The sequence below is a fragment of the Panthera leo genome, chromosome F2 (genome assembly GCF_018350215.1).
Source record: "Panthera leo isolate Ple1 chromosome F2, P.leo_Ple1_pat1.1, whole genome shotgun sequence".
NCBI lineage: Eukaryota > Metazoa > Chordata > Mammalia > Carnivora > Felidae > Panthera > Panthera leo.
Genome location: NC_056695.1, coordinates 66,795,284 through 66,818,433, shown reverse-complemented (window position 1 = coordinate 66,818,433; position 23,150 = coordinate 66,795,284). Strand labels below are relative to the sequence as shown.

General features: G+C 44.3%; 1 protein-coding gene across 1 annotated transcript in view; it reads right to left on the bottom strand.

Moving 5' to 3' along the window:
* The window catches only part of FER1L6 (fer-1 like family member 6), a 137,043-nt gene that overhangs the window by 93,102 nt on the left and 20,791 nt on the right, over nt 1-23,150 (bottom strand). Inside the window, exons 7-13 of the mRNA XM_042924123.1 lie at nt 19,673-19,751; nt 18,003-18,159; nt 17,224-17,410; nt 15,369-15,561; nt 7,448-7,800; nt 2,086-2,194; nt 1,142-1,325 (exon numbers count right to left, since the gene is read on the bottom strand). Coding sequence (XP_042780057.1) covers nt 1,142-1,325; nt 2,086-2,194; nt 7,448-7,800; nt 15,369-15,561; nt 17,224-17,410; nt 18,003-18,159; nt 19,673-19,751 — 1,262 coding nt within the window. The remainder of the gene's footprint in view (nt 1-1,141; nt 1,326-2,085; nt 2,195-7,447; nt 7,801-15,368; nt 15,562-17,223; nt 17,411-18,002; nt 18,160-19,672; nt 19,752-23,150) is intronic.

Below are 23,150 nucleotides of genomic sequence, written 5' to 3'. Positions count from 1 at the left end.
CTGGTGAACAACTTTGGGACCCCCAAGTGGAGGGTGTCTGGGTCTGCTGCTCAGGGAAGAGGGCCATCTGGGGAAATGCACGTGGAGTCCTTGTGATCCTGACAGTGCTCGGAAAGCCGTGTCTAGGTCGGGAAGAGCAGAGAGAGTGATGAACGCCAGCAATGTTCCAATCTCCTCATGGGCAAAGGCGGGGGGGGGGGGGGGGTACTATGTTCTCTCAGGAGAACCCGATGAGATCCTAAAGCTCTTCCTCATGGCCCAAGGCTCAGAACACAGAAGACTCTCGCTGTGTGTGACTTCCCCTTCCTCTCACAAATCACTTGGTTGGTGCTTGACACCACTTTCTTCCAACAGAATTCTAGAATTTTACTTCTCTTTGCATGCTGAAAGTTTATGTGGGTTAAAGATCAGTGAGTGTGCATGGAGATGCCCCAGCTGCTTTCTGAAATGGTCTTTTTTTTTTGGTGGCTGACAGTTGTTTTTTGAGTTCTTCAGTCTGACTGTGGCAGAAACAAGATAAGAAATGATGTATCCAATAATCCCACTGAGTTGAGTTTACATAATAACACAGAGCTCATGGGGGCGCCTGGATGACTCAGTCGGTTGAGCGTCTGACTTCGGCTCAGGTCATGATCTCGCGGTCTGTGAGTTCAAGCCCCGCGTCCGGCTCTGTGCTGACAGCTCAGAGCCTGGAGCCTGTTTCAGATTTTGTGTCTCCCTCTCTCTCTGACCCTCCCCTGTTCATGCTCTGTCTCTCTCTCTCTCTCTCTCTGTCAAAAATAAATATACATAATAGCACAGAGTTCAGATGAGTATAGTAACTGTTAACAGGATTTGGATTGAAATGTTAAATTCTGACCTTCCTACCTGGTTATGCTTCACAGTTATAGATAGGACAGTCATCATCATCATTGTCCTGCCCTTAGATGAATTACCTGGATGTGGCATTTGGAGAGTTGTCAACATGTCACGAAAGATTCAGTACAGTGAGACTGACCATGTTGCCCTTGCCTGTGCCTTGCTCCCATAAAATAAAAATGATGTTTCTGATCTTAGGGAAGAACTGAATCAAACAGCCCCAGAAACAGGTCGGACTCCCACTGTCAGAACCCTGGATGCTCTGCACTGCTGTGTCCCCTACCTGTTCCCTTCTGTCACAAGTGGCTTCTCTGGGTGAGTGGTGGAGACCACAGGGATGGCACCATTATGGGCTGCACCCCCTTCTCCTTCATGCAGCAATGGGAGGATGTCTTCTTGAGCTGATTCTGCTGACTTCTTCTTACTCCCATGATGGGACCCTCCATCAAGCAGGTTCCCAAAATTACCTATAGAGGCAGCAGCAAGGGGAGAGAGGCCAGGTATCAACAAGCAGAATCAGGCTACTTGGCCTAGGGGATCCACGGTCATATCCTTGCAGGGCAGAGAAGTAAGATCTCAGTATGAAGGTGGGAAGAATGACAGTCAGACCAAACAAATGAGATTGACAATGACGATGGGCCATCACCTTCATCCATCTTATGTTCTCTTTTGCAAAAACTACTCAAGTCACAAGTTACCTGGATTCCATCTCCACTTCCTTCTGCTCCTGTAAAGGAGACGCTTCCAATATGAATCAAGCCATTCTCTAATAGAATGCTCTTTCTTGGAAAGGTTTTCCCAGATGTGCATCAACCCAGGAAGATCTTTGGGAGTTACAATAAAAGCAACTACAATATGCACAGGACTTGGCATGTATTAACTCACTGTACTCTTGCAATAGCTCTATGAGGAATTATTATTCCCATTTTATAGATGAAGAAACTGAGACTCAGAGAAATTAAGTGAGCCTAGGCGTAATGGAACCAAGATTAGTAATCCAAGTCTGTCTGAATCCAAACTATACTCTTAGTCCTTTTATTAAAGTATGAAAATAAATCCATCCCTTACATATTGACGCTAGAGTAAACGAAGAATTACTCATTTCTTTCTGAGGTGCAAACTTCCACCAGAATTCTATCATCTCCATGTAAGACACTAGCTCATTTATTCAAGAAATAGGTATAAAGTCAATGCCATGTGCCAAGCACCGCATGTATCTGTACTTACCAATAGAAACTTCAAAGCTAATGGGTTTATCTCCAATCCTCCGGTCAATCATGGTAGCTTCAAAAAATGCTCCAAAGAGTAAAAATTCCTCATATTTTTCTGGTATAATCTATAGAAAGAAAAACATATTATACAGGCCTGGATCTATTTTTTTATTACCAATAAGCTGAATTAGTGATGTTAACTGGTCCAGGGTGATTTGTAGGCATTTCAGGCATTTTCTGAATGTCAATGTTAGCCTGAAATGGCACATCATTTCCCTACTGATCAGACAGGCAGGAACCAGGACCTACAAATCACACATCCAAATCCAGCCATTTATCTAGAATGATGTAATCTCTACCTTCTGAGCTCCTACCTTGCGATTAAAATCTTTTTTTTATTATTATTATTTTAAAGGCAAAGGTTGGTATGTGCATCTTTCTGTGGTGCTATTGTTAAAACACAGGTCTGAAATCACCTTCAGGTGAACAGCCGTTTAGAAAACAAACAGAGTCACAGGATCAGACCTTCACACTGGAGCATCTTTTTATGGATTATACAGGATGACAACATACATTATGTTTTTTCCTCTTCAGAACCTCGAGAGGTCAAAATCTGGATCATTCCCATTTTATAGGTAAGGAAACTGAGGAGACTAAACTTAAGGTTAGGTTTAGTGACTTCCCCAAGTATTCCGATCACAGACCCAGTGCGCTTGGGGCTCCGACATGTGCTAACCCAACGCCTTGGTGCTGCTCAAAGACAGACCTTACTCCCCAAACAACACAAGCCCAAACGAAAGAGACAGGAGGGCTAGGTACTTGCGCGAGCATCGGCCAATCCAGTGCCTCCAGGACGAGCTATCAGCACTGCAATTCCTGGCATGAGGGTGCTCAGTCCCGGGATCACAGCTGCTTTTACACTGAAAAGGGCTTTAGAGTTCATCTGATCCAACTGCCTTCTATCCAAATAAACTAAAGCTCAGAGAGACTAAGGGGCTTCCCCAGGTCACACAGCAAGTTAAAGCCAGCCAAGATTTGAGGTCTGGTCTCCACCAAGACTGCCCTCAAGGAGCCTACACTGTGGAAGAGAGGACCATGACAGGTCACAAGACAGGAGCCATGCCAAGGAAACCACACTGTCTGGAGATGACCCCTGTTGATGTGGAACAAGTTGATGGTTCAGGGAGCAGATGTAGCTAAGACACAGCATCACGTTTCTGAGCAAAGAGGCTGGATGTAGTGCCGTACAGTCTGGGCTTCCTGGTTTCGCAGCTGGATTTGTTACGTTCCATGGAAAAACCAATAAGGTTCATCCAAGGAAAAGAAGCAGTTGTGGCTTTAGAGCTGAAGAGCCCCATTCAGTCAAGAGCCCTGAGCCCTGTCCCACAGAGAGCCAACAGGTCTCAAAGGGTGATCCTTCCTTCACACAGGAGCCTCCTTGCTGTTGGGCTTAGGAGGAAATGTTTCTACTGACCAGAAAATGTTGGACAGGGTGGGGGCCCCATGTTGGATCTTAGTCACAAAGCACACACCCCTCCCACCTGCCGCCACTGTATCCACTGGCTACAATAGAGCCACATATCTCACCTTCCTGGGGCCAAGTTTACCTGCTGGGAGGAGGTTAAAAAGGATTTGGAGACCTGGTGGGAACGTAAGCCATGTAGACTGGAAAAGGGATGGCAGCCTCCTTAGCCAGATGAACCCTTCTTCAAATCCCAACCCTGCTACTTCCTAGCTGGTTGACTTCAGGCAAGTCATGTCCACTCCCTGGGTGTCATTTTCCCTGTCTGTGAAACCAACTTTGTCATAGGACCTACAGAGGCAGAAATGAGACCATCCACATGGAGCACGTTGTATAAAGCCTATACACACAAACGCCACAAAAATGGTACTCGTGGTATGTCGACAGACAGAATTCATCTCTTTTTTTTTTTTTAATTTTTTTTTTAACGTTTCTTTATTTTTGAGACAGAGAGAGACAGAGCATGAACGGGGGAGGGTCAGAGAGAGAGGGAGACACAGAATCGGAAACAGGCTCCAGGCTCTGAGCTGTCAGCACAGAGCCCGACGCGGGGCTCGAACTCACGGACCGCAAGATCATGACCCGAGCCGAAGTCGGCTGCTCAACCGACTGAGCCACCCAGGTGCCCCCAGAATTCATCTCTTAATCCAACCATCCTTCCAGGTCTAACTCAAACAGTCCTTTCTTATGGAAGCATACCTTGATTCCTGAGCTGGAAAAAATGATGACGGTCATGTTTACTGAGCTCTTAATACGTGTCAAATGTGGTATTAAGACTTTTACCTACTATCTCATATTATTCTCATAACCACCCTAAGAGGGAGATGCTTTTATTCTATTTGCGTAAATAGGAGGACAATGCAGTCTGAAAGGTTAAAATATCTGCTCAAAGTTACCAAATATGCCTAATATTTATTGAGCACTTACTACGTGCCAGGCTGTGTTCTTAGAACTTTGCATATGTTATATCATTAAATCCTCACTGAGCCTAGGAAGTAGAGGTTATTATCGGAAATAAAAGAAGGAGCTTAAGTCACTTGCCCGAAGATTCAGAGGCGATGTTTCTCCGGAGGTTGCGCCACTCGGCCACATCTAAAATCCAGCTGTCTTGCTTGGGAACCCAGCATTTTAATTATTATACTTCACTCACTCCAGGAAATAACAGCACTTTACCTGTAGCTCATTATTGCACCTATCACTTTTTATTTCCTGTACATTTATTTTGTATATCTTACCTCCCCTTCTGTATCATAATTTCCATGGAGTCAGACTCTACATGTATTCCTACCAATATTGAGGATGATGTTTAAACAAGAAGCTACTCAGTACGTGTTTACACAGTTTAGAAAAATGAGCACATCATCTGTTAGATTAGCTATGTTCTGTGAAAGCTTGGCATAGGGAGATAAGCTTTGATGATAGTGATGAGGGTAAGTTGGAAAAACCAGAATCATGGGATCTCATTTGTCCAGGTACGCAATGAGAGCGTGGCTGCAGCAAGGGAGAGAAGAGCTCGGGACCCTGGTGAGCTAAACAAGAAGATGATATAAGAAGGTGACCTCACCATGTTGGTAAGGTGAGCTCTGGGCTATTGAGGCTCTGGGGAAGGTAGAAACCCAATATTGTAATTTTAAAATAGGTCCACAAATTCTTGGAAAATCCTCCCCTCAAAAGATGGAGCCCAATTCACCTCCCTAATTCCCCTGTGGGCTGGGCTTAAGTGACTCATTTCTAACAATTAGAATGTGTCATACATATCAGTGTGTGGCTTCTAGGGATTTTGTCATAAAAGACATTGAAGTTTCTGCCTTGCTGTCTCTTGGATCACCTGCTCCACTCAAGGGGAAGCCAGCTGCCATGAAGACACTAAGCACTTAATGAAGGGTCCATGTGGTGAGGAACTGAGGCCTCCTGCCAACAGCCAACAAGGAACCAAGTCCCCCTGCCAACAGCCACCTGAGTGCGCCATCTTGGAAGTAGATCCTGCAGCTCCAGTCAAGCTGTCAGATGACTGCAGCCCCTGCCAACATCTTGATTGAAACCTCATGAAAAATTCGGAGCCAGAACCACCAAGTTAAGGTATTCCCAAACTCCTCATCCGCAGAGAAAATAAATGTTTGTTTTAAGTTGCTAAATTTGGGGGTGATTGTTATATAGTGAAAGGTAACTAATAAACCCAGCAAGAAACTGACCACAAACAAGAAGCAAAGATGAAAAGAGAAGGAAGGAAAAGTAAGGGTTTGAATGAGACCTGAATTTCTCTTCCCTACCTCCTTCTACACAACAGCCAAGATGGGCCCTTGGCCTTGTAGAAAATGTACACTCTATGAGAATTCCCAGATGCCCTTGCTTTCAGCTAGAATTATTTTTCAGGTGGTATTAGCAAAATATCTTCAAGATATTGACTTGGGTTGAGAAAATCTTCTATTAGGCCCTTCCTACTTGGCAATTTCTATTTAGAAAAGAATGGCCGGTCTCTCAACAGTAGGAAAGACTGCCACGGAGTCAGATACAGGGGATATTGGCATGGGTGGCTACTTAAGGTACCCACAGTTTCTGGCCAAGTCCAAAAAATGTCATTTCCAAAGTTTCCATATACTCTGAAAAAATACACATAAATACAATCACATCAAGGCAATGTCAATCTTAAACACAACAACCTGACAGTACACATTTACAAAGAATATTTCCCAATATACAAGTTCATAAGGGAGAACAGGAGAGGTCCACGAAATACCCAAAGTAAGTCCAAACAACAGGGTAGAGAGCTCTAAATAGCTGCCCACTTGTAGTGGGAACAAACCATAGAAACACTGGTCACAGCAACAGCAAATGTATTGCCTGCCTACCATGTATGCGCAAAGAACCCTGCTGACCATTTTACAGGCACTCCCTCATTTACCCCCAGGAGATGACTATCACAGAGAGACTATTACTACCGCATTGTGGTGATGAGAAAACTGAAACATTGAGAGGTGCTACTATCAGAGCCATGAATAGAACCAATATCCAAGATTTCCAACCCTGGGCTCCAACCTCTCCCCCACACTGTATCTTAAGATGTATTGGATCCCAGCAGTAAAAATAAGCGGCTCTACCAGGGCTAAGCCGACCCAGACCAGCCATCGCCTCTCTTCCCCACCCAAAGTGAGTGTCTGGTTGACCTGAGAGATACACCCCCAGAGGTAGATCATCCAAGTTGAGAGCTGGAATCTACTCACTTCTGCTACTGACAAAACACAAGTTCCTTCATTTGCTTAACCAAAAATTACTCTTACTAATCTAAACAGTTGAGGGGATATTCACAGTTAGTATTCATCTTGGTGACCCAGATCTCTTTCGCATCATACAGAAGCAGGCTGGAAAAAATGCTAACATGCTTAATATTGAGTAATACACAGAAATAAGCATTCCTTTGAATTGTGATTCCCGCCCCCCCCCCCCCACATCAGGCTTGGGCAGGGCAATAGGTTTCTCAAGTTCTTGTATCCCAACTTGTCACCCACTCTTCCTCTTCTTCATTCCCCGTCCCACAATGCCTCACAACCAGAGCATATGCTATTCTAACAAACTAAACAAAATGAGGCCATGTGTGGAGCTCAGTCCATCCCCCCACCACCTACTTCCACCAGGTCTCCTAGAACACTTTTATTTCCCTTTCCTTTGGTTCCCATTGGAATCTGTGTGTTGGGGGGACACTGGAGGAACTTATCACGAGCAGATGACTGGGATGTGTCAGGAAGAGGCAGCGGATTGCAGAAGGAGACCTGCGCATGCCTTTGGGGGCCCATGGGAACAGCTGGCTGGTGATGCTTCCACTCTGGGCTCACCTCACAGGGGCAGTGCTCAGACCTACCTCAGGGGGTGCATCGAAAGTTTCCACCTCGACCTCTGTTGAGTTGGTCTTATCTGAAGCCTGCTGGGATTTTCCACCATCGGTCTTATCATCCTTGTCTTTACTGGAGCCTTTGGAAGACTTGGAGTCTTTGTCCTTAGAAGACGACTTGAGCTCCTTGAATGCCTTGGAAAACTTAGATTCCTGTGCCCCTCCTGAGAGGATCTCCACAGCAATTTCCACCAAGATTCTGCCCCTGAACGACACACCTTCTCCAAAGCCTTCATTCAGTTCCTGGTAGTCATCCATCAGACTGTGGTTCCTGGGTGAGCCATACAGGTTAATCCAGGCAGGTCCAAAGGTCGGTAGAAAGCCTACAAAAACGAAGCTTTAGTTGCCCGGTAAAGCAAGTTGATTATTTCTTGCTTTATGAACATTGTGCATGCCTGTGTAGAATGTAAAATATACAGAAAAGACAAGAGAAAATATTTATAGAATATCCCATCCCCAAAAGAGCCACAATTGCCATTTTGCTATATTTGCTGTATTTCTTTCTAGTCCTTGCATGCACATGTTTACACGTGTTCACAGCTGTAATGATACTATGAATGCCCACATGCATCGCTGTCGGTTCATTCACTCATAACATGTGCCGGGCACTGTGTGGGTGCTAAACACAGAGCCCAGTGGAGAAGAGAGCAAAAAGGAATATTAAACGGTAAATATTTATAAGTGCTAAGAAAGAGATTTACATTGTGTTTCAAGAACAAATAAAACAGGCTGATGAGGCATGGAGAGGAGTCAGGCAGAGAGAGAGATTTTATCCCAAAGAAGGGTCAATTTTAAGAAGCAGAGATATTGTGTTAAAAGGGATAAAAAGATTTTATGGCCCCTGATGTCTCATTTTGAAAACACTTTTATATCTGTCTTTGAATACCATCAAGATGTTCCTGGAAAGTTGGAGTAAAACATGTTAACGTCGAGTTGAGAAATTCTGAAGGTGGGCGGGGTGTGTGTTCTGCATAAAACAATCCCGTGGCAAACCCTTCCAGGATATGGAGACTTAAACAACGGGTATTTATTGAGGCTCTTCTATGGTGTCACAGTGTGACTGGCAAAAAAAAAAAAAAAAAAAAAAAAAAAAACATGTAAATCTTGTCTTCTGCTTAAGCTAAGCCTTCAGTATTTACGTGCATATATACACATACACAGACATATACGTGCATAAGTATATTTATCAATTAACACAGATTTGTAATGCAGAGAAAGATTGCCTTGGGATTTTAAGTATGGAGGGGTTTGGGGAGATATTTAGAAAGTTATCACCGGCTAATTTAGGTTTTGCAAATAAAGAGTAGAAGTCCTTTCTCCTGACTGATGAATTAGCTGGGACTCTCTATTCCCTCCCTGGCTCTCTGAATGCACAGTCAGCAGCACCTTCCTGCAATACTCCTGACCATGCGCCCCTATCACTGAGCTGGGGGCACGGTATTTTTGGACCATTTAAACATGTTAAAACCATTCTTAGCATAGGGTTCCATACTGACCACACGGAGCTAGCTTGGCATTCTCTCTCTTCCTCTCCCCAACCTGTTCGCCACCCCTCCCCAACTTGGGCATGCCTCTCTCTCTCTCTCTCTCTCTCTCTCTCTCTCTCTCAAAATAACTAAACTTAAAAAATCATAACGTTGGAATCCTGGGAAGATGGCGGCGTAGGAGGACGCTGGGCTCACCGCGTGTCCTGCTGATCACTTAGATTCCACCTACAACTGCCTAAATAACCCAGAAAACCACCAGAAGACTAGCAGAACGGAGTCTCCGGAGCCAAGCGCAGACGAGAGGCCCATGGAAGAGGGTGCACGCTACACGGACTGGCGGGAGGGAGCCGGGGCGGAGGGGCGGCGGCCAAGCAGAGCCCCCGAGTTTGGCTTGCAAAAGCGGAGGGGCCGGACAGAGTATGTTCCGACAGCAAGTGGGACTTGACATCTGAAAGGTTATAAGCTAACAGCTCTGCTCGGAGAACGGGAGGGCTGGGGGACAACGGGAGGGAGAGTTGCTGAGCCTCCAGACGACAGAGCTCAGCTTGTCGGGGAACAAAGGCGCTCGCCAGCGCCACCTCCCTCGCCCATCCCTCAGCCAAAAGCCCAAAGGGAACCAGTTCCTGCCAGGGAACTTGCTTGCACCACGCAAACATCCAAAACTGTGCTTCTGCGGATCCAACCCTCCGGCGGGTCTGACTCCCTCCCGGTGCCGCAGAGACCCTCCAGAATCGAATCTCTGAAGGAAAAGCGAGCTGAGCCTGCCCCTCCCACCCTCGTGCACCTTGCCGATCCACCCCAGCTAAAACGCCAGATCCCCAGCACCACAAGCCTGGCAGTGTGCAAGTAGCCCAGACGGTCCACGCCACCCCACAGTGAATCCTGCCCCTGGGAGAGGGGAAGAGAAGGCACACACCAGTCTGACTATGGCCCCAGCGGTGGGCTGGGGGCAGACATCAGGTCTGACTGAGGCCCCGCCCACCAACGCAAGTTATTCAAGACAGTACAGGGGAAGTGCCCTGCAGTCCCGCACCACTCCAGGGACTAGCCAAAATGACGAAACGGAAGAATTCCCCTCAGAGAAACGTCCAGGAAATAACAACAGCTAACGAATTGATCAAAAATGATTTAAACAATATAACAGAAAGTGAGTTTAGGATAATAGTCATAAAATTAATCGCTGGGCTTGAAAACTGTATAAAGGAGAGCAGAGAATCTCTTGCTACAGAGATCAAGGCACTAAAGAACAGCCAGGAGGAGCTAAAAAATGCTATCAACGAGTTGCAAAATAAAATGGAGACAACTACGGCTCGAATTGAAGAGGCAGAAGAGAGAATAGGTGAACTAGAAGATAAAATTATGGAAAAAGAAGAAGCTGAGAAAAAGAGAGATAAAAAAATCCAGGAGTATGAGGGGAAAATTAGAGAACTAAGTGATGCACTAAAGAGAAATAATCTATGCATAATTGGTATTCCAGAGGAGGAAGAGAGAGGGAAAGGTGCTGAAGGTGTACTTGAAATAATAGCTGAGAACTTCCCTGATCTGGGGAAGGAAAAAGGCATTGAAATCCAAGAGGCACAGAGAACTCCCTTCAGACGTAACTTGAATCGATCTTCTGCACGACATATCATAGTGAAACTGGCAAAATACAAGGATAAAGAGAAATTTCTGAAAGCAGCTAGAGATAAACGTGCTCTAACATATAAAGGGAGACCTATAAGACTCATGACTGATCTCTCTACTGAAACTTGGCAGGCCAGAAAGGATTGGCAGGAGATCTTCAATGTGTTGAACAGAAAAAATATGCAGCCCAGAATCCTTTATCCAGCAAGTCTGTCATTAGAATAGAAGGAGAGATAAAGGTCTTCCCAAACAAAAACTGAAGGAATTCGTCACCACTAAACCAGCCCTACAAGAGATCCTAAGGGGGATCCTGTGAGACAAAGTACCAGAGACATCGCTACAAGCATGAAACCTACGGACATCACAATGACTCTAAACCCATATCTTTCTATAATAACACTGAATGTAAATGGACTAAATGCGCCAACCAAAAGACATAGGGTATCAGAATGGATAAAAAAACAAGACCCATCTATTTGCTATCTACAAGAGACTCATTTTAGACCTGAGGACACCTTCAGATTGAGAGTGAGAGGATGGAGAACTATTTATCATGCCACTGGAAGTCAAAAGAAAGCTGGAGTAGCCATACTTATATCAGACAAACTAGACTTTAAATTAAAGGCTGTAACAAGAGATGAAGAAGGGCATTATATAATAATTACAGGGTCTATCCATCAGGAAGAGCTAACTATTATAAATGTCTATGTGCCGAATACCGGAGCCCCCAGATATATAAAACAATTACTCATAAACATAAGCAACCTTATTGATAAGAATGTGGTAATTGCAGGGGACTTTAACACTCCACTTACAGAAATGGATAGATCATCTAGACACACGGTCAATAAAGAAACAAGGGCCCTGAATGATACACTGGATCAGATGGACTTGACAGATATATTTAGAACTCTGCATCCCAAAGCAACAGAATATACTTTTTTCTCAAGTGCACTTGGAACATTCTCCAAGATAGATCACATACTGGGTCACAAAACAGCCCTTCATAAGTATACAAGAATTGAAATCATACCATGCATACTTTCAGACCACAATGCTATGAAGCTTGAAATCAACCACAGGAAAAAGTCTGGAAAACCTCCAAAAGCATGGAGGTTAAAGAACACCCTACTAAAGAATGAATGGGTCAACCAGGCAATTAGAGAAGAAATTTCAAAATATATGGAAACAAACGAAAATGAAAATACAACAATCTAAACGCTTTGGGATGCAGCGAAGGCAGTCCTGAGAGGAAAACACATTGCAATCCAGGCCTATCTCAAGAAACAAGAAAAATCCCAAATATAAAATCTAACAGCACACCTAAAGGAAATAGAAGCAGAACAGCAAAGACAGCCTAAATCCAGCAGAGGAAGAGAAATAATAAAGATCAGAGCAGAAATAAACAATATAGAATCTAAAAAAACTATAGAGCAGATCAACAAAACCAAAAGTTGGTTTTTTGAAAAAGTAAACAAAATTGATAAACCTCTTGCCAGGCTTCTCAAAAAGAAAAGGGAGATGACCCAAATAGATAAAATCATGAATGAAAATGGAATTATTACAACCAATCCCTCAGAGATACAAGCAATTATCAGGGAATACTATGAAAAATTATATGCCAACAAACTGGACAACCTGGAAGAAATGGACAAATTCCTAAACACCCACACGCTTCCAAAACTCAATCGGAAGAAATAGAAAGCTTGAACAGACCCATAACCAGCGAAGAAATTGAATCAGTCATCAAAAATTTCCCAACAAATAAGAGTCCAGGACCAGATGGCTTCCCAGGGGAGTTCTACCAGACGTTTAAAGCAGAGATAATACCTATCCTTCTCAACCTATTCCAAAAAATAGAAAGGGAAGGAAAACTTCCAGACTCATTCTATGAAGCCAGTATTACTTTCATTCCTAAACCAGACAGAGACCCAGCAAAAAAAGAGAACTACAGGCCAATATCCCTGATGAATATGGATGCAAAAATTCTCAATAAGATACTAGCAAATCGAATTCAACAGCATATGAAAAGAATTATTCACCATGATCAAGTGGGATTCATTCCTGGGATGCAGGGCTGGTTCAACATTCGCAAATCAATCAATGCGATACATCACATTAATAAAAGAAAAGATAAGAACCATATGATCCTGTCAATTGATGCAGAAAAGGCCTTTGATAAAATTCAGCAATCTTTCTTAATAAAAACCCTCGAGAAAGTCGGGATAGAAGGAACATACTTAAAGATCACAAAAGCCATTTATGAAAAGCCCACAGGTAACATCATCCTCAATGGGGAAAAACTGAGAGCTTTTTCCCTGAGATCAGGAACACAACAGGGATGTCCACTCTCACTGCTGTTGTTTAACATAGTGTTGGAAGTTCTAGCATCAGCAATCAGACAACAAAAGGAAATCAAAGGCATCAAAATTGGCAAAGATGAAGTCAAGCTTTCACTTTTTGCAGATGACATGATATTATACATGGAAAATCCAATAGACTCCACCAGAAGTCTGCTAGAACTGATACATGAATTTAGCAAAGTTGCAGGATACAAAATCAATGTACAGAAATCAGTTGCATTCTTATACACTAACAATGAAGCAACAGAAAGACAAATAAAGAAACTGATCCCATTCACAATTGCACCAAGAAGCATAAAATACCTAGAAATAAATCTAACCAAAGATGTAAAAGATCTGTATGCTGAAAACTATAGAAAGCTTATGAAGGAAATTGAAGAAGATACAAAGAAATGGAAAAACATTCCATGCTCATGGATTGGAAGAATAAATATTGTCAAAATGTCAATACTACCCAAAGCTATCTACACATTCAGTGAAATCCCAATCAAAATTGCACCAGCATCCTTCTCGAAACTAGAACAAGCAATCCTAAAATTCATATGGAACCACAAAAGGCCCCGAATAGCCAAAGTAATTTTGAAGAAGACCAAAGCAGGAGGCATCACAATCCCAGACTTTAGCCTCTACTACAAAGCTATAATCATCAAGACAGCACGGTATTGGCAAAAAACAGACACATAGACCAATGGAATAGAATAGAAACCCCAGAACTAGACCCACAAACGTATGGCCAACTAATCTTTGACAAAGCAGGAAAGAATATCCAATGGAAAAAAGACAGTCTCTTTAACAAATGGTGCTGGGAGAACTGGACAGCAACATACAGAAGATTGAAACTAGGCCACTTTCTCACACCATTCACAAAAATAAACTCAAAATGGATAAAGGACCTGAATGTGAGACAGGAAACCATCAAAACCCTAGAGGCGAAAGCAGGAAAAGACCTCTCTGACCTCAGCCGTAGCAATTTCTTACTTGACACATCCCCAAAGGCAAGGGAATTAAAAGCAAAAATGAACTACTGGGACCTTATGAAGATAAAAAGCTTCTTCACAGCAAAGGAAACAACCAACAGAACTAAAAGGCAACCAATGGAATGGGAAAAGATATTTGCAAATGACATATCGGACAAAGGGCTAGTATCCAAAATCTATAAAGAGATCACCAAACTCCACACCCTAAAAACAAATAATCCAGTGAAGAAATGGGCAAAAAACATGAATAGACACTTCTCTAAAGAAGACATCCGGATGGCCAACAGGCACATGAAAAGATGCTCAACGTCACTCCTCATCCGGGAAATACAAATCAAAACCACACTCAGATATCACCTCACGCCGTCAGAGTGGCCAAAATGAACAAATCAGGAGACTATAGATGCTGGCAAGGATGTGGAGAAACAGGAACCCTCTTGCACTGTTGGTGGGAATGCAAATTGGTGCAGCCACTCTGGAAAACAGTGTGGAGGTTCCTCAAAAAATTAAAAACAGACCTACCCTATGACCCAGCAATAGCACTGCTAGGAATTTACCCAAGGGATACAGGAGTACTGATGCATAGGGGCACTTGTACCCCAATGTTTATAGCAGCACTCTCAACAATAGCCAAATTATGGAAAGAACCTAAATGTCCATCAACTGACGAATGGATAAAGAAATTGTGGTTTATATACACAATGGAGTACTACGTGGCAATGAAAAAGAATGAAATATGGCCCTTTGTAGCAACGTGGATGGAACTGGAGAGTGTGATGCTAAGTGAAATAAGCCATACAGAGAAAGACAGATACCATATGGTTTCACTCTTATGTGGATCCTGAGAAACTTAACAGAAACCCATGGGGGGAGGGGAAGGAAAAAAAAAGAGGTTAGAGTGGGAGAGAGCCAAAGCATAAGAGACTCTTAAAAACTGAGAACAAACTGAGGGTTGATGGGGGGTGGGAGGGAGGGGAGGGTGGGTGATGGGTATTGAGGAGGGCACCTTTTGGGATGAGCACTGGGTGTTGTATGGAAACCAATTTGACAATAAACTTCATATGTTGAAAAAAAAAAACATTCTTAGCTTGTGAGCCATACAAAGATATTTGGCAGGCTGGATGTGGCCCATGGACCATAGCCTGTCAACATCTGATCTAATCTAAACCCTTCATTTTTCATTTAAGATACCTAAGGCCCAAAGAGAGGGAGTGACTCCTCAAGGCCACACAGCAATGTTCGTGGAAGACCTGGGACCAGGACCAAGCCTCCTGGCTCCCACAGCCCGGCTCGACCTACTGCCCTAAACCCAAACCACAAACCACACAGAGCTTACAAGTGCCTACCACACTGCCTGCTCCAATCCTCTTGTTTTAACGACGAGGGCTTCAAACCAATTATTTTGTGGCCTCATTTCCAAGTCAGACAGATGAGGCTTTACCTCTATCTCCGTCCTGTTCACTGGAGATTTTCTTCAGGTCGATGAAATGGGTGGCCAATGCAACATCATTCACGCTGCCTTCATCCCACACCTGGAGTTTTACCCTCCGACACAAAGGAGGGAACATTTCCTTGAAGACCACCTGTTCGTGCCACACAGGATCAGCACAGTTCTTCTGCACTGTAGTTCGCCCCTAAAAACAAAGCGAGCAGGATGTGAGCTGTTGAAGGAAATGAAAGATGTCACTGACCTGACCTGACTTCAAGCCAACTGGCAAACCAAGTTGCCAGACATAATGAACCTGCTTCCACCCGATACCCATGGAAATATGTTGTACCCAGGAACATTATAGTAGCCTCCCCTTACCCACGGGGGAATGGATTCCAAGACACCAGTGGATGCCTGAACCCACAGACAGAACCTGAGATGCACTCTTTTTCCTTTATGTACATACCTATGATAAAGTTTAATTTATAAATAAGGCACGGTAAGGGATTACCAACAATAACTGGTAATAAAATAGAACAATTAAAACAATATACCCTAATAAAAGTTAACATAGATCTTAGCAACTTCAGCGTATGACTTCTTTCCTTTTAGTATTAAGTCAAGAACTTTCAACTTTCGCTTAAACACTTTATAGCTTCTCTTTGGTGTATCCGAATTGCCAGGATCACTGTTCCTGCATCCAAGGGCCATTATTAAGTAATATAAGGCTATATGACCTCAAGTACTGCCATAACACCACAGTGGACCTGATAACGTGGCCAGCTACTAAGTGACCAACAATAGACAGTGTGGATACACCGGACAAAGGGATGATTCACATCTGGGTAGGATGGGGCAGGATAGCGCGAAATTTCAACACGCTATTTGGAACAGTGTGCAATTTAAAACTCATTGATCATTTATTTCTGGAATTTTCCATTTAATAATTTCAGGCCATGGTAGACCATGGGTAACTGAAACCACAGAAAGCAAAACCACAGATAAGGGAGGAATACTGTGCTGACGTCCTACCCCGCACCAGACACCATGCCAGGCATCAGGGACAAAGGGAATAATGGTGGGTCCTGCCCTCTGGAAGTCCTTGTAATCACAAGATTACAAGATCAAGCCAACATGCATGTTATGAACATAACTTGTTCCATGCATCTCTAGGAATGCAGCAGATATAGTTAGACCCTGAGTTTGTGTCTTAGAAAAAGGCTTTTATAAGGGCTTTGTGCACTTCCCCCATCTGGACCTCAGTTTCCTCATCATAAAAATGGAGGTGATGTTCTATAGGACTGTCAAGGGGTTCAGGTAAAAAATACTCCAGTGTTCACCCTGCCAAGAGGAGGGTTAGGGTAGCATATATTGTAAGGATAGAGACACCATATGTGCCAGCTGAAGCTTCAATGTCCAGCCAACAAGGATTAAGCTGTGACCATGTGCTTAGGCCCTGGTACTTCCAATGGCTCTTGAGTAGGGAACAACAGAGAACAGAGATGTCCAGGCTTACAGAGGACAAGGACTACTTGGGAAGCCTGGGGAGCAGGTTGGGAGGCAGATGGCAATGCTACAGAGCCTGGGTAACAGCTCGAAGAATAGCCAGAGGTGAGGAAGGAGGTCTGTCTGCCTAGGCCCTAAATCATAATACCCCATAGTTCCTCTCTATGATCTCAAATAGAGAGTAAGTGGGTCACCCTCCCACTTACCTGCCACATGATTCAATGCCTTTTGTGACAAGCTTTCTCTCGCAGGGCACTTCCTAATTTTTATTTTAACTTAATTTCATTTGACTAGAAATGTCCTGGGGAAAGAGTGGAGTTCTGGCCTGGGTTTGCCGTTGTTGGTGACGATGTTTCCTTACCATCTGCCCAGCAAAGGAGACCTCCACAAAGGGGTCCACAAGGTCCTTATTGTCACCCACAAATGCTTTGGTGACGTTCGCCATGATGCTGGAGTTCATTTTAGGCAACCCCTCTGCTTTGTAGAGTCTCACATAGAATCTGGCCCAGGGTCTCTCTGATGGAAACCCTTGAGGGATCAAGAGGTTCCTTGAGGGGGAACAAAAACAAAAAATAAAAAGCTCTCTCACTTGAAAGAACAGAAAAAGTGGAAGCAATCTGGACGTAGAAAGAAGGATCCTGATATAGGAGAAAATACTGAAAAGATCAGGATTCATCGCTAAAATGAGTTTTCTTTGTGGTGTAAGTGGCAGCAAAGGATATGAAAACAGTGAAAGCAAACTCATTCCAGTCCTCAAATTATAGAGTAAACACCATCTTCCACACCACACCTTAAAAGAAGTGCATTAAGTCTTCCCATTTCATAAACCAGTGGTTGAAAGTATAATTCCTTCAAAGAAAAATCAACCAAATCCAGATAAATAGGATAAACTCAAGAACAGTTTATCTCTATGGGGAGACAGGCTGTCCTTGTCCTAGAAGCTGATCTCCCAAAGGCTAGTGACACTGCTGATAAGACACATCTTGGTGCCTCTGAGAGAGTAGAATCCCAGGTGGACAAGGCACGAATTTGGCAATTCTCATGTACCCACCAGGAAAGGGAGGGAGGGAGGGGAAAGACAGATCAACTTCGGGCATATCATTCATTTGTCTTGAGTGGCCCTGGATAGACCCGCCTCACTTTTCTATTTGCTCCTCGGCATCGGAGGTTTTGGGGTTGGTCTTTAAGATGTCGCCTCTCCCAGTCACGCTGATGTCACACTTCAGGTACCCCTTCATGCCCGTCCTGATGTCGCCAGGGTCTGTGAGCAGGGCCCACTTGTCACAGAACTGATGACCTGTAAAAGCATCCTGACAGCTCAGATACCCTGCACGGCTGGACCCAGCAGGTGCAGCCAGTTCCATCCCACACGCAAGGCCTCCCAAGCTCTGTTCCCTGGAGGGGGCAGCTCATCAGGGTATTCCCCAGCCTCGTGCTGCCTCCTTCCGCTCCTCCCCTCCTTCCCTCCTCTCCTTTTGTTCCCACCTTCTTCTCTGTCTTTCTCTCCAACCTGCTACAGGTATTTGGAAAGCCTCCAACCCAGTGCTAATTGCCTGGACAGGTTCCTAGCTCTGACAGGCTATGAACGGCTATGACAGGACATGAATGGAGTAGAGAAGTCAGTACTATTTCACAGGCTGTAAATGTGACTCATGGATCTTTTTGTTTGGCCTACACTGTCAATCCAAACGTTAATATCTCTTACAAAATCTAGACTTCTGGCTTATCTGAAAAAAACTGTTAGATCTGCCAATACAGAATGCACATTTCCACATGTCAGCAGGTGGTAAAGGAGCTGAGTAGCCACTGTGGGTTGTGAGCCCTCCTGTTCCCCACAGCCTGAAGCACCCCTTAACATATTAACCCACTGCACTCTACCCAAGGCCTGGCCCCCTGGGCTCATGTGAGTTGCAACTACTTTTGAAGAGAAGGGGCCTTGTAAGAAAAGATCTGTATTTGTTGATGGCCCAGTTACTTATCCACTCCCGACCCTGGACAAATTACCTGCCTTCTCTGAGTTTCACTTTCTATAAATCAGGGATAAGAATTATCATAGCAAATCCTTATATGGCATGCAACAACCCCAGAAAGGAGGCACTATTTTTATCTTCATTTTCTCGGATGAGGAAACTGAGGTGCAGAGAAGTCAAGTCATTTGCCCAAGGTTGCACAACCAGAAACAGCAGGGTGGTATTTGAAGCCAAGCCATCTGGCTCCATAGGAGTGCCTACGTGGCTCAGTCATTTAAGCGTCCGACTTTGGCTCAGATCGTGATCTCGCAGTTCGTGGGTTCGAGCCCCGCATCAGGCTCTGTGCTGACAGCTCAGAGCCTGAAGCCTGCTTCAGATTCTGTGTCTCCCTCTCTTCCTCTCTCTCTGTCCCTCCCCTGCTCACGCTCCGTCTCTGTCTCCCAAAAATGAATAAACGTTAAAAAAAAAAAAGTTGAAGCTATGTCATCTGGCTCCAGAGTCCAAATGTGGAACTCCCGTGTGTCACCTTTCCTGTGTCTGCCTCACAGCAGTAAATGAGATCGAATTTGTTGGCGGGAGAACTGTTCAGAAATATGGACATAAAAGACAATTGTGCAATTAGACTGTGAACTTTGAGGAAAAGAGCCAGGTGTTGCTCCGATTGTGTAATTGGTGTTGATACTGTTGAATGAATGGGTCAGTGTCATACTGTTGAGTGAATGGGTCAGTGTCATACTGTTGAATGAATGGGTCAGTGGACGGGCAAATGAATGAGTTGACCTCCAGGTGTGGTAAACTGGAGATGAGTAAGGGAGAGATGGGGAAGTGATGCTTTCTTACCAGGTTGGTTGTACACAGTCCCCAGGTCTACTTTGAAGGAACCGATCAGTATGCTTCCTATCAGCTTGTGGTGAAAGACCTGAGGAGAGATGGAGCAGTGAGTCCGGCCGCACTAGATTTCTCTTTGAGGATAAATCTGTGAAATGGGTTCGTGATACCTCAGCGAGGATTCTAGACCTTGACGCTTGTCTGGCCTTCACTCATCTGGAGCACAATGACATTTGGTCATCAAGTCAAAAGGGCATCCGGAAGTTATCTCACCTGTACCTGTTCCTCCTGGCAGGTTTTCAGCTAGCAAAGGACATCTAACAAATCTCACTGTCTTGAAAAGTATTTTTTAAGCCAAAGCAAGCTCTAGTACAACCCATCTCTGCCTATTGAAACTCTACCCATCCTTCAATGTCTAGAGCAAATATTCCCTCCTCCAAGCAGCCCTCCCTAATCCCCCTCAGCTGAAAGTCCTCCTTCTCCCCTAAACGTCCGTAACACTCTGCTCACAGCTTGCTCGGAGAACTCATCACATATTGCTTTGAGAAGTACAATAGTGAGAACAAGGGAAGTGGTCATCCTCAATATTTTATCGGATCAGAAGTCAGCAGGGTGCCTGGCTGGTTACAGCAACACACTGTAATGCAGTGCTATCAAGATGCAGAAGTTCTAAAGGAAAGCAGCAGAGCTGGTACCGGGTCCAGGAGGCACGCTGAATGGGAAACTACTGAAGAAGCAGGAGCAATTTAACCTTCAACCCAGAAAAGAGAAAACCGGGGGTGTGGAGAAGGGGTAATGGTAACTTAAATGTTTTCCAATCTTGGAAATCCTGCCATCTATAATAGGGAGTAAGTTCCCCATGTGGTTTCCAAGCCACAGAAGGAGAGACTCAGCTCACTATAAGGACAGTTTGTATAACAGAACTTTCTGGCAATGAATAGGTTTTTCTGGAGATAGTGACCTCCCATCACTGGCTATAACCACGCAGTGCACCAAAACCCCATGTCATGGAGGTGGTGAGAGGGATTCCTACTAGTTAGACTAGATGGCCTCTGGGCTTCCTTCTATGACATTCTGAGTTCCTTAAATCAAAGACAGTTTCCTACTTTGTCCTACCCACCACATGCATGGCCTTGTTCATCATACGTGTTCAATAAACATTCAGTGAATTAATGAATGATTCACTGACTGAATGATGTATATGAATAGAAGACTTTTGTGGTTTCTAAGCTCCCTTTGGCAGAGGCAATAAGAATAAATCAATTCAATGGACTTCAGGAAATGAAGAAATGACAGCCCTTCCCATCTCCCTTTCCACCCTTGCTCCCTTGCCCAAACTTTACAAGCGAGTTAAGATAACTGAGGGGAAGCGAAGACAGCTTGGCTCCAGGGGAGGAGTTATTTAAGGCCACACATACAAAGCTCACTCCAAACCTCCTATGCTTGCAGTTGCTAATGTGGCTTCCCAAAGGCCCAAGCAAGAACACAAGCCTGACTCAGGCTCTCTTCTCAGGTCAAAGGCATCTGGGTCCCTGTGGGCTTGATGGGATGATGGGAAGCAAGAGCCTGTTTAAAGTGTCTTTAAATAACACAGGAGGCCTCTTCAAATCATCCATCCACCCAGTCTTAGGGCCAGGGAAGCCTGGTGTGGTCAAGCATTAGATTACCAGGACTTCAGGGAGTGGCACACACAGACTGCTGGGGCCTTGCATGCCAGGGGCCGATTGTCAAGGGAAGATGGTCTTTAGCACCACCAAGGTCTGCCACAGCCTGGCCATCCCAATAGCCCCTGCTTATTGCACTCCCTCCTTCGTCCCCCGTGTCCAATGTTGTTGGGGCACATCGACTTTTAGTCCATGGACTAGCCAAAAACTTGTATTAAACACTCCCTTCCAAGGGACTTTTCCCTGTAAAATCTTTGGTTTCTGTCCCTAAGGGTCATCTAGGGAGCCCAAAGTATTCTCTTCTTCCAAGCTAGAGGAACAAAGATAGGCAATACCAGCTTTAGTCCTCGGTCTAAAAAATCCACTGTCCTACAGACAGTCATGACCCTTATCTATGCTACGGTATAAAAATCTAGCTAGTCACTGTTTGTCTGAAATCTAGACAGTTCCTTAGGACCCACCTACACTGCCCATCTCACAAACAGATGGTTGCCTGAGCTATGCAATGTAACAAAGTCTTAGGCTGTGCCCCAGGTCCTGAAATATCTTCTGCAACACTTGTCCTCATGCCTGAAATTCACATTAAGAATGTTTGGCTCTTGACAACTTTTCATTCTTCAAGAGTCACATTCTTCAAGTGCCCCTGAGAAAGAGAATATAATAATTCCACTATTACCTAAGACTTAATGCAGTATTTATATATGTTATACATATAATACTGTGCATACATATAATATCAAATATATGATGTGATACGAATAGAATAGAATAGAATAGAATAGAATAGAATAGAATAGAATAGAACAGAATAGAATAGAATATGTGGGTGACAAGGACAGGCAAGGAAGTCCCTGAGACAATTTTTGCCATCTTAAAATTCTGATTAGAGTTGGTGTCACTGTGGAGGAAAACATTTCCCCATTCTCCACGCTTCTTGCACTGTCACATAAAGTACAGGGTCTGTCCTTTTAGAACCATTAGGAGGAGAGCACTAACCCTTGTACCACCCACCCCGCCTCTCTCAGGGATGCATAACCATGCTACCCTCTTCTTGGGAGAAGCAGTGATTTCTCAGAGGGGTGAGATAGATGCAGTCTGTCACCCGCTGGTCTCTCTGTCTCTTTAGTGAGTGGCGTGAGGTTGGCGTGAGTTCCGTCTGGCCCCCGTGCTCTCTCATCTGGGCGAGTACGGCTTCAGCACGGGCACCTTCCCTTCCCATTCATGCCCTCCGTATGGTGGACCACCTTCGTAAGGCATCATTGGCCAGACCAAGAATCTTCTCTATCTCTGCTGTTTAGACATGATCTGTGGAGGCAGGAATTCACTCCGCAGGGCTGAGGAAGGGTCTATGCAGCAGACACGACCCCACATGAGCAGGTCCTAAAGTCTACTCTCAGGCAGCTATGAAGAAGCCTGATGGCAACCACTTGCTCCAAATCACATTCTCTGATCCAGCATCACTGATATATGTGGTTCCTTCCTGATGCTTTTTCCTACTTCTCTATTTATTACCAACTACAAGTGGGGAGTGCTGTGATTAATTATCATTAGCGTGGATATCATCCCAGGAGAGAGACACTCACATTTCATTTCATAAAAAGAAAGAAATCAATTCAAAATGGCAATCGTAAAGATGGCCGTTGAAGCATGTATTTCACATTCCCACATTAGTAAACTCCACAATTCAATTCATGGTGGCTTGAGAGTAGCTTATAGCTTGTTTCCAGGAAGCACAGATCTCCTTGAAGAGGTTTTCCTTCCCAAATTCCTCCACACTAGTTATTTCATGTTCTATCCTGTTGGTTTTGAACTCACCAACCCACACT